This window comes from Vigna radiata, chromosome 10 (assembly GCF_000741045.1).
Source record: "Vigna radiata var. radiata cultivar VC1973A chromosome 10, Vradiata_ver6, whole genome shotgun sequence".
NCBI classification, from domain to species: domain Eukaryota; kingdom Viridiplantae; phylum Streptophyta; class Magnoliopsida; order Fabales; family Fabaceae; genus Vigna; species Vigna radiata.
Window position 1 is genome coordinate 15691269 of NC_028360.1, and position 17789 is coordinate 15709057.

The 17789-nt window shown below is 28.6% G+C and overlaps 2 protein-coding genes across 3 annotated transcripts; both read right to left on the bottom strand.

Moving 5' to 3' along the window:
- Positions 1-1525: 1525 nt before the first annotated feature.
- LOC106775221 lies at positions 1526-2689 on the bottom strand. Its single transcript, XM_014662308.2, has 2 exons — positions 2199-2689; positions 1526-2097 (listed from the first exon to the last, which is right to left on the bottom strand). The coding sequence occupies exons 1-2, from the start codon at positions 2319-2321 to the stop codon at positions 1867-1869; spliced, it is 354 nt and encodes a 117-aa protein (XP_014517794.1). The 5' UTR covers positions 2322-2689; the 3' UTR covers positions 1526-1866.
- Positions 2690-12372: 9683 nt separating this feature from the next.
- Positions 12373-16239, bottom strand: LOC106774532 (3-dehydrosphinganine reductase TSC10A). 2 transcript variants are annotated; one of them, XR_002669886.1, is made up of 5 exons: positions 15621-16239; positions 14893-15040; positions 13874-14164; positions 13509-13671; positions 12373-12657 (listed from the first exon to the last, which is right to left on the bottom strand). XR_002669886.1 is itself a non-coding variant. In XM_014661556.2 (4 exons), the coding sequence occupies exons 1-4, from the start codon at positions 16143-16145 to the stop codon at positions 12638-12640; spliced, it is 984 nt and encodes a 327-aa protein (XP_014517042.1). In that variant the 5' UTR covers positions 16146-16237; the 3' UTR covers positions 12373-12637. The 2 variants fall into 2 exon arrangements, 1 of the variants encoding a protein (XP_014517042.1); XM_014661556.2 differs by lacking the exon at positions 13509-13671 and having other exon boundaries at positions 15621-16237.
- Between the last annotated feature and the right edge of the window lie 1550 nt (positions 16240-17789).

Here is a 17789-nt window from a genome sequence, read left to right on the forward strand (position 1 = left end):
GTGTTATGAATGAACCTTTCAGTGTATCCCTCAATTATTTATAGCGAAGAAAATGAAGGTTTTCAGTTAACGTCTTCTTGGTTGCATTGTAACATGCTCTTTAACAAAAACCAAAACATGTAATAAAAAGAGAATTTCTTTTTTCTTCAGAGTGTCGGCTGTAAGGAAAATTCTGGGAAAATTTAAATATATTTAGCTTTGTGAATAAAATTTTAAAAAATAAAAAAGGAAAATTGCTGTAACTTGTAAGAAAGGAGAAGCATTCTTAGACAGCAGATCTTGCCTGGAAGATTCACTAGTTTATTATAATAAGCAAACCCCAACGCTTATGCTTGCAATCAAAAACAACTTTTCTTTTTCTTCTTTTTTTTTCAAATCTATTTATATTAACTTTTGACACATATTATAATAATAAAAAAGTAAATTTTTATATCTAAAAATTAAAATAGTAAAGGATAGTAGATTTGTGTGTATGAAATTATTATTATTTTAGTTTTTAAGACTTCTCTTTTCTGCTGTCTTACAGGAAAACAACGGTTCCAAACTTTTTCGTCACTATTCACTGTCGAAAGTCTTGAGTGGAACATGCTCTGTTTGCTCCATGTTAGGATCTACAAATCCATATCCAAATAACTTCTGTCAATTCTTTTCATGAATGTTTGTCAAGGAATAAAACTATAATAAATTCAATAAACAATTATCATTATTATAAGCTTAACTTTTCTTTAGTTATATTTTCTAAATTAAAATTCATAAATTCATTTTAGATAACATTTTAACGTCCGACTGATTTAAAATTAAGTAGAATTAATTTGAAGCCAACAGTTATGTGAATTAAATTTTATATCCAAGTTAATCTAAAAGCTTTAAATTAAAATATGTATTACGATGAAGAAAATTAATGTTATTTTTCAGTGGTGGAAGCCAAATATGATTAAAAGCATACGAAAGAAACCAATTTTATAAAGTCAAGTTAATTTAACTTTGTTTCTAATATGAGCTATATTCAAAATTGGTTCTATTTTTGTACAGAGAACACGCTTCTGAATAGTTCGTCGGTTAACTAGTGGCAGAGAGAAGCTTTAGATTAGAGAAAAAAAAATATTACATAAACGCAATTTCTGTATGATAAAAATGGTGTGTATCAAAAATATTTTCTTATAAAGAATAATTTAACCAGAAGTCAAATTTTGATTAATATCATTTTTTAAATAAATATAATTTTAAAACAAGTTTGTATCACTTACTCCAATAGAAATATTAAATTTTCTTAACGGCTTTTCTATAACTTTTTTTTTAAAACAAATAATCACATTTAATCTTTACTTATGCATAATTTGTTAGTAAAAATATTAAAGAAAGTATATAATAAAACCAATTTAAATTTCTCTTTAATCAGAACAGCTTGCTTAAAAAGAAATAAAAATCATCCTAATCATAATTTTGCAATCAGCACATAACACATCAAAGCATGTGAAGAAGAGATATTAAGTGAATAGATATATAGAGAGAGGAAAACTGGGAATAAAAGAACAATAATATCTTTGAAACCATGACAAACTTATCACAAGGAACGAGATAGGATAACAATGAAATGCTTGTCTGCAGAGGAAGGAAGCAAAACCTTGGGTGAACCTTTCCTACACCATGTCTAATATTTTGGTATATATGGTTTTCCCATTTACACTAACCTATATATATATATATATATATATATATATATATATAAACAATACAAATTAACTAGCCATATCATTATTGGCTGGCTAAAGAATTAGATCCACAGATTATTAAAACTTGGCAAAGAAATTAATCAGTAGAATTTGTAAGATTATGCAGGTTTTCAGAGGGATCTATATGATATCCTTAGCCATTTCTGGATTTGAAAGAATTCTTGTTAGGAACTTGAGAAACCGTTCTGGTATCTTGAGACTGCTTTTGATGCTTTGCATGTGAACCAGCCCTTCCTTTCCTCTGCTTCCTTCTGGGCTGTGTTGCCTGGGGAATAAACACACCTGTCCCTTTGCTTTCTGTCCTCAAAGCATGCTCATAGAGAAAAGCAAACTGCGGAGGAGGATAAATTGCCTCAGAAAAAGCCTGAAAATTAGTTTGACCATGTTAAGATTGTTGTCACAGACAAAGAGAGTTTTTCCCTATAATTGGAAGAAGAAGAAGAAGAAGAAGAAGGGTAAAAGAACCTGAAGTGATTCAGGAGGAGAAGAATCAAGATGGTCTTCATCTTCATCCATGATTAAGAGAGCAATTTCCTTGCTCAAATCTGCAAAAAATAGGTCATCTTCAAGTTCAACTGCAACCTCCATGTCCGTTTGATCTGACTAATCGGGTATGAAGGGAAGTACGAGAGTTTGTAATCTCTCTTTGTTTCTTTTTTTGATGTATTTTGGATGAGTTAAGGAAAAAGAAGTTTATATAGGAAAAAAGGAAAGAAAGGGTGAGTTGAGATAGAAGGGGTGGTCATGTGGGTTGGTGGGGTCATGATCACAGTTGGCCAATCTGGCAAAGCCCTACAGAAGCCTTGCACAGGCATCATGGAAATTTGTAGTGATGTTATCTTATTTCATCAGAAAGTTTCAAGGAAAAAGATATTCAATCTTCAATACACATGGTTGAGGATGGGCATGGTTATCTCTCTTTCTAATCTCATCTCATCTCATCTCATCTCATCAAACAGTAACTTATGGCTCATATTATTCAAAGCCTTTCACATATGCATAAGCGACAAATGAATATTTGTTCCAAAGATTCTTATCCCTATATCCATCTCATGTTCATGTTGGTTGCTCATGGTTAAGGTTAAACCAAGCAGACATATATTACTTCCATAGGTCGGTGGATCTACTTGTTTAACCACTTGCAATCTGGGTCCCCCAGAATCTACACCATTCATTTTACACCTTTTATCACTAACACCAATGTTTCTTCTTTCAACACCCTCATAGATACTTACCCAAAAACTTTGATTTTTCAATCTACAAATATACATTAAAAAAATACTATCTTTTACGTACATATCAATGTATTTCATAAAAAAAAAAAGACCCAATTTGAGTATTTTGATTCAAGATATTTGTCTAACTAAATAAGTATTAATTTAGTTTGTAAAAGAATAAAAAGTATAATTTAATCCATGTTTACTTAGGCAATTAATTATATTCATATAACTATTCAATCATCTTATAAAAGTTTATAAAAAAATTAAACTTGATATCAAATATCATATTTTTTCCAAAATGTAAGAGTTTTAAATAGTTTTCGTTCTTTTAATAACTAAATTATTACTCATGCACACATTGAAGAAAAAAAGTTAGATTGAAAATGTTAGTTATTGAGATTGTTTTGATTACAGTTGAAGATTTTTTGGTTTTGAGTGGCTAATGAAAGTTCCAATTTTCAACTTGGTTGGACTTGGTGTTTGTCGGTCGTCACGTGAGATGAACCGCGTGAGCTTGGAAACTTAAGATTTGTAGACCCGAAGTCCACATTCCTGTGATTTGATTAATGTTGTTGTTTTTTTTTTCTTTTTCTTTATTTACCTCTGTTTTCAATACAGTCCATGTATTTGCACGTCAAATGATTTTCGGATAAGGAAGCTACCCCTTGACTAAGTCGTTAATTTATTCAATATATGGGAATAAGAAATTTTTAAAATATAATTATTTAAGTTTTCAAAATTAAAAATTACGTCTGAAAATTAAAAGTATTTATATTTTTAATTTTATGTGTTTTTTTATATTTTTTTTCTCGATTTCTTTCTAGAACGGATAGAAACGTTTGACTTATGCTTATTTTAAAATTATTATTTTTTGATTGATATTTACTAACGCTTTTTAATGTTGAACTTTTTAGTGTGAATTACATTTTCTATTGATACTTTTCACACTAATTTTTTGTCGATGACCTTAATAATTTTCTTTTATTTCTTAATAGTGATGTTATTTTTTTAATTGTATGTTATGAATTTTATCATGTTGATCCATAAAATTTTCGTTCAACATTAAGTAAAATTATTTTTTTATAAATTTATTTGAAAATAGAAAAGTTGATAAAAGAAAACTCAATCAACCATATTGCAATAATAACTCCAAGTAATATAAGTGAATTGAAATATATTTTTATCAATAATTAAAATGAATCTTGATTAATTTTGAAACAAATAATATCAACCAATAATAATATTTTTATATCATTAAAATTTGTTTAATATTTAAGTAGTTTTTATTAAAATTTATCTAAATCAAGAAGTAAAACTCAATAAGTTTTAATCACTTCATCCGGCTAATTTTTTTTAGAAAATAAACCATTTAAAATGATATCTATTCAAAATTAATATATTTCATTATCTTAAAAATTATGAAATTCTATCCAAGTAAATGATTGTAAACTTAGTTTTAGACTAAAGATTTTTTACTTAAATTAAAATAATAAAATTGTTTTAAAATGGTTTTATGGAAATAATAACACGTACGTATTTTTAATGTTTTATCTAACACTACATTAAAAAAATATATTGAATAGTAACAAAATAACTAAAACATTTGTAGTTAATGTGAAAAACCAATTTAAATTCCAAATCACAAACTAATTATAACATTAAAAACAAAAATTATTTCAAATATTGATATTTTTTTAATATATAATGACTAATTATTTTGATATTCAAATTTGATTGTTATTTAAACTAATATATAAATTTAAACTAATTAATTATGTGAAAATTAATATTATAAATTAAAAAAGCTGTTAGAACCAAAAACAAAAATTTAAATAAAATGACTTTTAATGTCTATCTGTTACACACTTTATCAAAAATATTACTAATAACCCCTGAATTATCTTATCTAAATTCTATCCTTTATCCTCATAATTTAATTATGTAATTTTAATCTTTTAATTTCGTATAACAGCTATATTACTAGTGTTAAATCGAACATTTACTGTGTTAGCTGAAAAGTCAATTCGTTATTATTATCTCAAAATAATATGCGACAACTGTTTACTCTTATTATTAAAACATAGGGCGTTATTTGTTTTATTTTAATTTTTAATTTCTTTTATAAAATTTATGCCAGGAATTATTATATATTATGAAGTTGACACGTAACATTACATCAACCAATTATTTGTAATTGATAAATATATTATCTTATCTTTATTTTTAATTTATTATTATTATTTATTTATATTTTAAGTTTAATTCGTTTTTTTATTATTATAGCTACAATATTTTATGTATATATTTAATATAAAAAGGATTAATTTTGTACATAAATAATCAAATAAAAAATATTATTAAAAATAAAAATAATAGCAAAAAGATGTTGAGCATCAAAAACAGACTTATATAAAAAATACTTAACAAATCTTTAAAAAAAAAAAAACTAAACAACTTTAAAAACATAAAAGCACTTAAATTTTATTTTTTTACATATTTATAAGCTTTTTCTCCATTTGTTTTTCAGAGACTAGAGATCAATTTCATAAATAGAAAAGGTAATTACACAATCACTTTCTTTCCAAACATATATAAAGTGAGTAAAAATGCTTAATAATAATAAGTAATTTTCATAATGTCAACATATAAAGAATTTTTCATCTTAAAAGATCATATAAACTATTAATATATTCACTCATTATTTCTACAGAAATTAGCACAGGTCAAAAGACCATGACTTACCCAAATTACACGATTAGTATTTATCTTAATCTAATTAACATCCAGAAACTACTAAAAGATTTGCATATGAGAAATATTTCTCTCCAATCTAGTAATTATATCATAAGATTTTAGAATTATTAAAATCATACATATAATTTTTATATGTTTTATACATAAAAGAATCACTTTTTAACCTTATACATCCTCTAATGGTGTGTATTGTAGAGTATAATAAAACATTTTATTAAAATTTGTCATAATTTATCATCTTCAAAATTTTCAATAGGTGCTTCCTGGAACTTAATGAAAACAATTAAATATATAAACTTTAACATAAAGAAAAAAAATAATGAAACGATATTTCTTTATCTTACAAAGAAAAAATATGAAACATAAACTCAACTTCTAGCCTGTAACTCTTCAATAATGGAGAGCCTATTATGCAGAGCTTTTATAGAACTAATGTTTTTCATAGATACCAAATTAACTTCCTCTAATATTTTGGAAGAGTAGCAAAGTCGCATATAAATCACATCATTCAACTAATAAAGTAAATAATTAGTAATAATTTTTTTTTTTTTATATTTCCGTTATGGTATCAAAATTTTTTACTGAGTTTTTTATATTATATTTTTTAAAATACATTGATTTGGTGGTTATATAAATTTCAAAATATTAAAATCAGTTTATTTGAAATCATCATATATCTATGGGAGAATCAAAATTCAAGATATTATTAGACTTTTCCATGAAGTATTTTATTTTATACTTTTGGTGTTTTCTTGATTATAATATGCTTATCTTTCATCTTGTCTCTTGATCCATTAGCATATATCAATGGCTCATCTATTTTACCATTAATTATTTAGTATATTATCTTAGTCAATTTATCTCTGCTCTTGCCAAAACTCATTTCCAAGCCATTTTTCATTACTTAAAGCAACTTCTTGGATTTTGACATATTCCATTAAAGCCAACTCACACAAACTTAATGCTTTTTATTATGTCCCAACATTATTGTATACTCTTTTTTTTTTTTTTTGTCTATGTTGGAAAATCCCTCATTTCTTACCATTTTAAGAAGGAATTTTTTTTAACAACTATTTTTTGATAACTTTTTGACAACGCTTACATGATAGTTTGTGATTAATCTGTTTCAAATATTTTTTTAAACATAAATTCAAACAAACCAATAAAGTGATAACACGTGTTCTGTTGTAAAAAAAAATGTTAAAGTAATTGTCGAAATATCAAGATTCTTCTAAGAACAATCCACCATTTCTACAGCTCATCAGAAACAAATATCAAGTCCTCACTTCCACTATTTAAAAATTTTATACTATCTTTAAAATTTGTGTTTTTATTTATTCGTCTCAACCTTTTTTTATTAAATTTAATTTACTCTTTAAATTCTTGCAAATCAAGTTTTTCATGAACTTATTAAATTCATAAAGATCTACTACCTTGTTATTCATAAGAAAGTTAATTCTAATGTACTCAAACATTTTTTAATGACTCTACTTCTAATTTATCAACATTTTCATAAAAGCCAGAAATGATTAACATGTAACCTCAGAATGAAAGGGATTCAACATAAATATATTACAACTATATTAAGCTATGACATGAAAACAATTATAGAGATTAATTTTTTATGTTATAATTTTTAGTTTTAATTCAATTTATATTAGGTTAGATATGTTTTTAATTCTTAAATTTGAAACAAAATTAATGCTTTAAATTTTGATATATGTTGGTTCTAAACTTAAAAAGTAATGAATATTATTCTTTCAATTCAATGATATGAATTTTTTATGTGTTAAATTGTATTTTAGAGTGATATTTTAGTTAAAAAGATGTCAAATGATATAATAGTTCAAAAGTAACTATATTTGTATATTTTTTAAAGTTTAAAAACTAAATTATATAAAAATTTAAGACATATATGAATTTTAATTTGTATCAAAGTTTAAGAATCAAAAATATATTTAGTCCATTTATATTTAAACCATATATTTTATTCTCTTGTTATTGGAATGTTTTGGTTTTGTAGTTAATTTAATTTAAAAATATTTTTATTTCAATTTTTTTTTCTATAATTGATAATAACTTTGAAACAATATTCATATCCATATATTTGGATGAAGATACTGAACAGTTGAAGAAGACAAAACATGTAATATTATGTGAATCTCTATGGCGAAGTGAAAGGGGGAGGAATCTTCCTCGAAGAGTACCATAACAGTGAGAAGTGTTCAAATATTAGAAACCAACATTTCATTTCATTTTTAACTCATTTTTATTGTCAAAGCTATGTTAATTATTATTGCCATATGCTTGTTAATGCCGTGTGGAGCTATAGTTGTAACGTTGTCGTAAAAAAACCAATTATTTTCTTTGTTTGTACTTTAAGTTCAGTGTTCTTCTAACACAAATTAATAATAATGTACCATTTTTTTTTTCAAAATACAAGTTTACATTTTATCAAATAACTTCATTATTTAAAAATATACTAAATTCCCAGAAAAAGTTAACAAAAATAATACTTTTTTTGAAAGTAAAACATCAATCCATTTAATTTTCTTTTCATGTTACTAAAACTGTAATTATTATGTCACGGGTATAACACTTATAATAATGATTGAATTTTCATAATAGTTATAATATAATAACAACAATACGCGTAAAAATCACCCAGCAAGCATATATTTGGTGACTTATTAATTAAGCAAAAATAAAGATGATATTATTGTCTACAAATAGCACCGAACATGGAAGTATTTGGAAGACAAAAGAATACAGTGGCAAATCGGGAAATTATTCTCTTATATTAATTTATGTCCAGATTGTTTATTACGATAGAAACAATTTCCATGTGACATGATCACGTGAAAAAATAACTTCAGAAAACCCATTTCCGAAACAAAACATATTAACTCAATTGTTTTCCTATTAGTAGAAATGAAGTTCTAGAGTAATACACACACCAATAATAAATGCTTTTTCATTTTATTATAATGTGTGAAAATTTAATATATAGTATATCAATTTAAAGTAAAATAAAACCTTAAACTATAAAAATTAAATTAAAATATACATATTAATTAAAATAATAGCATATGTAGGTTATAATATGAGTACATCTAGAATATTTTCTTTTAGAGATAAAAATAAAAAAATAATATAAAATATTTCAAATCTTATATATTAATTATAATAAAAAAAAATTATATTATCATGCAAATATTTTATTAAGGATAACAAAATAGATAAATTTTACATCCCATTTTAATATACAATATAAAACTAATAAAATATTAAAAATATTCAAAATAGACAATCAACTATATAGAAAATTTGTTATTACAATTATCTTAAAATATAACTATAGCAAAAAAAAAATACAAAATTAATAATTTCAATGAAATACAACCTACCACGAAATTATAACAACATATCTCTCTTGAAATAAATAAGATTATATCAAAATAAAAATACAAAAAAAAAATACATGACTAATTTAAAAAAGAATGTCATATATATATATATATATATATATATATATATATATATATATATATATATATATAATATTTTAAATTGACTTATCTAATAGATACGAGACTTGCAATCGTAAGTTGATTTATTCAAGGTAAGATTTATAAGAAAAAATGTTCTGAATATATTTTTGTGGATGACCTTTACTTGCATTGGGTGCAGATTAAATTTAAATAATACCATGTTAGTTGATTCATATATAGTGGCTTTTGAAAACGACTTTGTGAAAATCAATAATATGTGTTTCAGATTACAAAGCTGACTCACAAGTTTAAGTGTTTCTGTAGGACTATTTTTCATTCTCTGTAAATAATATCAAATGCATTGTTTCACTATGAAAATCCTAACTTTTATAAATGAAATTCTCACGCAACAATATGTTAGAGAAGTTTCAAGGATCATTATTTGTCATGTGGTACATACTTTTCTAGCACAAATTGAATAAACAAGATATCAATCAAGATCAAGGTATTTTGATTTGAAGGGGACAAAAGAATACCCAAAAATCACGGTTCTGTGCTTGTATTGACTGGCAATCTATGACTAGCTGTAGTAACGGTTAAACTCCTCTAATCAATCTCAAATACTGATAAAGTAAAAGGCTATTGGAACCTTGAAATTTTAGCAGTGAAGTATATTTGAATTTACCAAATTTTGTTCCAGCTGTATCTGGTATATCAGTGACCCACCAACTTTTGAAAAAAAAGGCTTAAACTTCTGAAACAGGAGAATCTTTTTCACCCTAGAAAGGGCTGGATTCTGAATGTGGTGGAAAAAAAGGCGATGAGGATGCTCTGGTGTTCAATTTTCAACTGCATAACTCAGAATATTTTCTTTTCTAACACTGTTGTAAGATAAGGTTTCCCAAGAGAGATGCCCTTTGAATGCTGAAAAAAGACATACTTTACGGTATAGTCAGATGGACGAAGTAACTTTACTTATTGAACGCAGCAGAACTATCAGGCGAGACCAATCGGCTAGAGGTAAAAACGTCCTGCCACCGGTAAAAAGTAGATTTGGCTGGTAAATAGTAATTAGAGAATTGAATTGAGATTAGATCATGATTAAAGTTTTATTAATCTTAAGTTTATGTCAAAAATTATAAATAAAGATTAAAAGTACTAGACAAATAATCTTATTTACTGTGCATTTATTACTATAACATTTACTTTCGGTACAAATAGTTTATTGACTTAAATATCAAAAAATCTTTACATACCTCCCAAGACATGCAAGAACCGAAGACATGCAAGAAAAGTAGTTACCGTACAATATCTTAGAAAAAATTATATAGATGTTGAAAGTCACTCGACTTCGAAACATGTACATAAGAGGTATTGTATTTATTTAGGTCCAAAATCATCTTTGAACACACAAAGGAAGGTCATATAGACTTACAGTTGATCAAACCGTAGTGGGACACTAGATTTTGACGTTTGGTGTGTCCTCTTTGTATATGCTGTGTCTCATGCCAGTTGAGTTAGTACAAATGTTTAAAGGTAAATGAACATCAGCATTTTAAACACTTGAGTTAGTACTTCTTAGTCCTTCTTGTACGTGTTGTCTCATGGCAATTAGGGTCTCATGTCGAGACATACACTTACTCAGACATGACATTTCAAATTCAGACATTGCTGTGTTTGTGTATAACTTGTGTCTCATGCCAGCTGGTGCTTCCAAGAATCGCTTCCTCTTGTGTTCTTAACTATTTACAAACCAATTAATCATGAACATTGTTAACTGCTTTAATAGCTAATATAGTGGAGACAAGCTTAAGTAGTTTGATCAATTTCTAATATAATGTTCTTAGAAGTTATTGGAAGTATATTGTTGCTTGTTCTATATATGAAAATATACACCATATAGATTATGTAGTTTTCATGAATTTTAATTAATACAATTAAAATGATCATGTAGTTCTTTGAAGAATTGAAGAAACAAGATACTAACAGGAAAGTTCATCACAATGATGTATGCTTGTCCTTTCCACTTTATTAAAAACAATTTTTTTAATCTTTTTCATTTTCAGGTTATTTGAAGAGTCCTAGGACCCTTGAGATGTTGGTGGAATAAATTAGGAATTTATTTACATTTCTAAAGCTTAGGGTAGTATTTTTTTTTTCTTTTCCTGTTATTTGACAATTTCATTAAATATGAATTTTAAAAACACAATTTATTTAACAATTTATATCAATATAAATTTTCAAAATAGAATTTTTCATTAATTTAAATCTTGAGATTCTAATTCATTAGTTTAAATTTTAAAATTTTAAACATCAAAGTGCAGTGGGATCAGAGGACAAAAAATTAATCGATTTATCAATAATTTGACTCTCAATAAGTATCCAAAATTTCTAAAAAAATGCAATCACACAAATAATCAAGTAATAAAATAATATTACATTAATTAAAAGCGGTCTATTTATTAAAAAATAATAAAGGAAAAAGATGTAACTCTTATTATACTAATAAATTATTTAGTGTTAGAATTCTGAAAACTAAACTTAAGTCACTCCTAATATTTTTTATTCTCTAACAATCCAAATTTATTTTACTTTTTTATAAGTTAATTTTATTTTATTCTATAAACTTAACCAAGTAATTTAACTAAAATAAATAAATAACTATTTTTCATTTAAAGAAACACGTAGTGATGTGTGTGTATTACAAAGTATGATTGACCAGGGGAATTCCAAACGATAATGATTATAGTTTTTTTAAAGGGGACCAAAAATATTGGTTGATTAATAACAGTGACTAATGCTACATATAGAATTAATTAATGCAGTAAAAGCAATGTTATTTTCTTTAAACAAGATTTCTTCATGCATTATTTCTTTTAATTCCCTTTTTATATAAAAAAAATGCTGAAAAAAAACCGCAAACCCTAATTGAAAGAAGTAAACATTACCTACTTCATATTAATGAACTATTTCAGTGTTAAACAAAGTAATTTTAAATATACATATTACTTACATACTAATATGATCATTTAATATTACTTATACACTAACGTGATCACTTACCATATAAGTTATCACTTAAAATAAATAAAAAATCAACAAAAATAAAAACAAAACTTAAATTTTATGGAGGACGGAATATTATTGCAGAACAAAATAAAAACGTAAAAAAAATGAGGAGCAATTTTTTTTTTTTTTTTAAGAAAATATACATCAATCCTATCCAATCCATAGCGTATTACTGAACCTGAACATGTTACTTAAGAGATGTTAGGAAATATTAGAAAACGGAAGAAAAGTTTTAATAAAAAAAAAGTTTAATCAACTTGATGTTTATCGAGATATAATTCGTTAACGTTCATTTGAATTTCAGAGTGGAAGGAAGGCAGCATCCCAGTATCTTGCATATAACTCCTAAAATGGGGCATAGGACTCTGTTTCAGCTACTCCGGGTTGAACCTGTCAGAAAGATAAATCATCAATCTCATAAGTTTTAGCTGGGGAAGTCATTTGAATTAACATTAACCTTTTAACAGGATACAAGCAATACCTTAAGAGGCTACCAGATAAAAGTAACATCCTAAACTTTTACAATGTCCTAATTGCTTTTGAATTCAAGCATTATATCATTTGATGTTCACTACGTGTTTAATAAGAGTGTGTGAACCACAGTCACTATATGGAATCCAACGACAGATACTAAATAAATAGATAAGTAAATAAATAATAATAATAATATTTTTATTTCAATCTGTTATAGAACCATTCTCAAATTTTAACCAAAGAAAAAAAAAATCATTAAAAGCACTCTTGTAAATTAACTTCAGAAAGACTGCCCAAATATGACAGTATGACTTCTAAAGCCCAGGAGCGTAACAGGCGATGTTTCATGCAAATTGCCAAACTTTAATGAATGACTAATTTCCCAGGCAAACTATAAGTAACCACATTGAAGAGTCTAACCCAATTTTGAATTAGATCCTTTTAGAGATGACAAATAACTACATGTTCATGAGAATTGTCTGAATTTATCCAGATTTTAATAGAAAATGTGTACTATTTTAACATTCAATTCTTCATAATACCATGTTTTCTTTATTGTGAGTTTTATCTTTCATAACAAAAATTATTTAATTTATATTACGAACACAAAGATGAGTACTTTTACTTTGAAAACCCGGACAAGTTTAGTCAAATTTTTACACTTCCCCTATTCTCCATCCCTAAATCTTGTTGGTTACAGTTTCTAAATGGGTTGATTTGGTCACCTTACGATACATGCAAGCAAAATCATCTTCACATCAACTCACCATATGCTATCATGGCACGAACTAACTGATGCCATGCCGACAAAAATTAAGATAATTTTTCAATATCACTTTGGTCACCTCTCTGATCCAATCGGGCAAAATTGTTTCTCCCAATCTCACACCATTTGCCATGCCGACACAAATTAACGGAGATGCCGGATAGCTGGTCAAAATTGGGAGCCAATCAGATCTAAGGGTCCAATAACTTTCTAACTCTAGAACCGAAGTTGAATATCGGGTAAAGTATAGAAGGCAATAGATAGAATAAGTAAAGCATTACTATTCTTTTGATGATTGGACAGACAGGAATTAAATTAACAAAAACTAAGAAATAATTTTCCAATACCACTTTGTGCAGCACTTACCCTTCCTTTGGCTGTGATATTTCTCTATACTTCCATACCAAGTCCACTGCATGCCTAGTGCAACAATCCGGAGGATTCCAGCAGCAACCACCTCAACAAAGGCCATTAAGAAAGACCTCTGAGGGGATAAACCTGCAGTTGCTAGGGATAGCGCAATTCCCTCCAAATTGCAAGAAACAATAAAGCTGCCACTTTTTATGCCATCCAAAGCTTTCTGAGCAACTTTTTCAGCTGTCATACAACCAGATGAGGCTGCAATGATTTTGGTGAGCTCCGGTTTTCTCCTGTTTTCTGTAAAAGTGACCTTTCAGATTGTACTTCACTTTGATTACAGGATACATAGACTTCACAAGAGATGCTACAAACAGACGTTTAATAAGCTGAAAGCAACAATTTTATTTTTATACTCATGAACTCTAAGTTGGATTGATACAATAGCATCCCCCATGACATCAGTCAAATGTATGAATTTAGATCACATACAAAAATGAGAGATATTCAGATAATAAGGGAGCTGGAGTTATTAAATCCGCAATTGATGCAGAATTCTGTGTAACAAACTTAAGGCCTAATTGATTTTCTTTTCATTGTTCAGTTTTAAAAACTATTTTCTTAAAAAATTTCACACTAGTCAACAACAATCAACTTCTCATCCAAAGTCTGTTATGTTAAGAACTGTTTTAAAAAAAGTTTTTTAAAAACTAAATACAGAAAGAAATGCAAGATTTCCCATCTTTTCTTTGCATTTTGTTTAACATCTCCTCAATTTCACGGTATGCTCCGTGCCTTGCAACAACCGCCTCTAGGTATTTGAGCAACTCGTCTAATTACATTTTAAAAACTTTCGGAAATGGAAATCAAGCACACCCTATGCAATTTCAAGGAGTTACAGCAAGTACACGACTTCCATGGTGAGCTTTACACAAACTAACATGTTATTTACAATGAAAAATGAAGTAGAAACTAGCAAAAGTAATAGGTGTGACGAAATAAACTCAAGCATCCAATTCAATACCTACCTTCTGCTAATCCTGGAGTATCTGTATCCGGAGGAAAAATCAGAGAAACATGAATATTATCAGCTATAACCTCTTGTTGCAATGCTTCTGCTAAACCACGGAGACCAAATTTACTCGCTGAGTAAGCTACGTAACCATAAATGCCCGCCTAAACATAAACACAAATTCCACATAAAAATAAATAAAATAAAGTTTAATTACTTATTTAGTCGTTATACCTGTTAAAAGTTTATGTTTTAGGCTATGTTTGGTTTTCAGTTGGGAATGTTTCAAACTGAGTTTAGAAAGTAAAAGTTCTCTGACATGTATGGTTGTTCTGCTAAGCACATTTGCACATTAAAATTTTGTCTGCGAACTTAGTCTTAAGAAGTAAGACCACAATTGCTCTTGCAAACATTAATCAAAACATGCACTTAGTCCCACCTAGAAATTACTCATTTCAGTATTTGCTCATACACTGCTTAACTCGTTTTAGCTCCAGCAGATAATTTTTTTATTAGTTTAATATGGACAATTTTTAGTATCAGCAAAGGCCAAATCGAACTAAAAGGTGTATACACTAGGAGTATAATTATTAGTTCATAGTTATACAAACTGAAACCTATAAAATGCGTATATATATAATACAACCAAATAAGTAATTCAAATGTATAAACCCAGCAATAGTAATTCACATAATAGATCATCAGATAATAAATAACAGAGAGGGCAAAGAGGTGCAGGTTTACCTGACCGGCCTGTGAGGAAACAAGGGCGATGGAAGCGGGCAGCGGGTCCTTCCGGTTTTTCATCACGGGAAGCGCGGCCTTGATGAGGTTCAACGTTCCCATGAGATTGACGTCCATGGTGAACTTTATCTCACTCAATTCCATCTTCTCCAGCTCCAGCGCTACGAACACGCCGTGGTTCAGCAGCAGCACGTCGATTGGCCCGGCCTCGTCCACCGCGCGCTTCACCGCCTCGAAGTCCCGCACATCTGCCGCGAATACCGCCACCTCGATCCCCGTCGCCAGCCGGATCGCATTTCGCGCCTCCTCCAGCTTCCCCAGCGACCGCGCCAATATCGACACGCGCGCGCCCTCCGCCGCCGCGCGGTGTGCCAGGGCCAGCCCGATGCCGCTGGATCCGCCCGTGATAAACACGTGCCGATTCTTGATTGGGATCTTCACCGGTCGCGGTTTAACCAGGAAATAGAGGATGACCAGAAGAAGCAGAGGAAGGAGAAAGAAAAGAAAGAAGTATGCGTCCGCCATTGATAATGAGCCTTCGAAACTATACCCACTGGGAGCAAAGGTCTATGCGACTTTGAAAATGGATACCATTTTTATTTTATTTTAGTACCAAGGTGCTTCCATCAAATAGGAAAGTTTTATTTTATTCTATCAAAATCATATATATGGTATGGAAGGAAAATTAGAAAGTAATCAAATCTTTTATTTGTTGATATATTAACTTTTTCTCCTAGTTGAGTATCATTAGGTGGTTTGATTTTTTATTTCTTTTTCTCATTTGTCTCCTTTTAGTTCATTTGGTAAATTGAATTCTTTGTTTGCTAAACAATCATTCTTGATACCTAAGTTAAAAAAGATATGGTAGTTCAGATATTGAAAGCAAATCATTAATATTTTCATCTATACTATTTAGATCTAATATTTATACAAATTGTTATGAGTTTTTATTTATCATGAACTTAATTATGGTCCTATCATTCCTTCACTATAATTATTAGGTTGATTTGCACTAATTTATATAACTATCTTTAACCATATTAATTTTGTACTCGATAGGTCATTATGTTGACCTATTGGTCTTGGTAAGGATCTAAAATGGAGAATCCAAGTTTTTTTTTTTTTTTTGCTATCCAAAGTGCCAGCCAAATTAGGTTGATCGGTCAAAATTGGAGTTGATCCGACCGACACAGGCTACCTAGTCAAGTACTTACCATACATAGGCCCCCCGCACCCGAGTGGTAGAAGACTAACTCCGATAGGATTAATGTCGATTGGAATTGATTTGGTAGTTCCGCTCAATGTTAATAGCTAACAAGGCAAATTTAAAAATGTGGCGGTTAGAGCTCAAGGGGTTATGAGGCCTCAAACTGCAAGCTGTTAGTTCTGACATCAAATGCGAAGTGTCAGATCTCCCAAGTCGTTGGATGTGTCTTGATCTAATAGGCAGAGGACGTGATTATTGGCCTTCACTTTGGCTTGTCATTTTCACCTTTATTCTCATGGAGCTCTACACATGCCAATTGACTTCTATCTTTAAAGTAATAATGTCTATAGTAAACATTTCTTCTTCTTCAGAGGGGTCCCCTAGTCAAGACGATTAGGGATATGTCGATAATGTGTCGTCGTCATTGTTACTCAAGTCATCTTTAGGGAACAAGGGTCAACTCAATGAGGCTTGTTGTCAAATGAGTATGATAAGTGGCTCTTCCAACTGTTCATTGCTTCGTATAAGAACTTCAAATATTGATACTTCAAGGTGACCATTAAGACTAAAGGTTGTAAGTACTTTTTCGATGAGGACGAGTGGCTAAAGTTCCCTCTTTATTGGATAAAAGTCTCAAGTGGATAACCTTTTGGTGTGATACCTTGATAACGCTTGAGGATCAACTCGTGCTTAAAGTATTGAAGGAACTTCCTCGTTGATTACTAATCAAAACACTCCTAAAATGTTATAAATCTCGCAATATTTGCAAGGATGTTCTCGGTAAGCAGTCTTTCCTCATTTAGTTATTTCATTGTCTAATTTTTAACTTGGCTAAATTCTTATTTATGTTACAGATATTATGGTCCACATGAATCCAAAAAAGGATGACTTTAACAAGAAAATGTTGGATAAGCACCTAACATCCAGTGGTGGTTTTGAAGTAGAGTCAGCTTCTAAGGAGC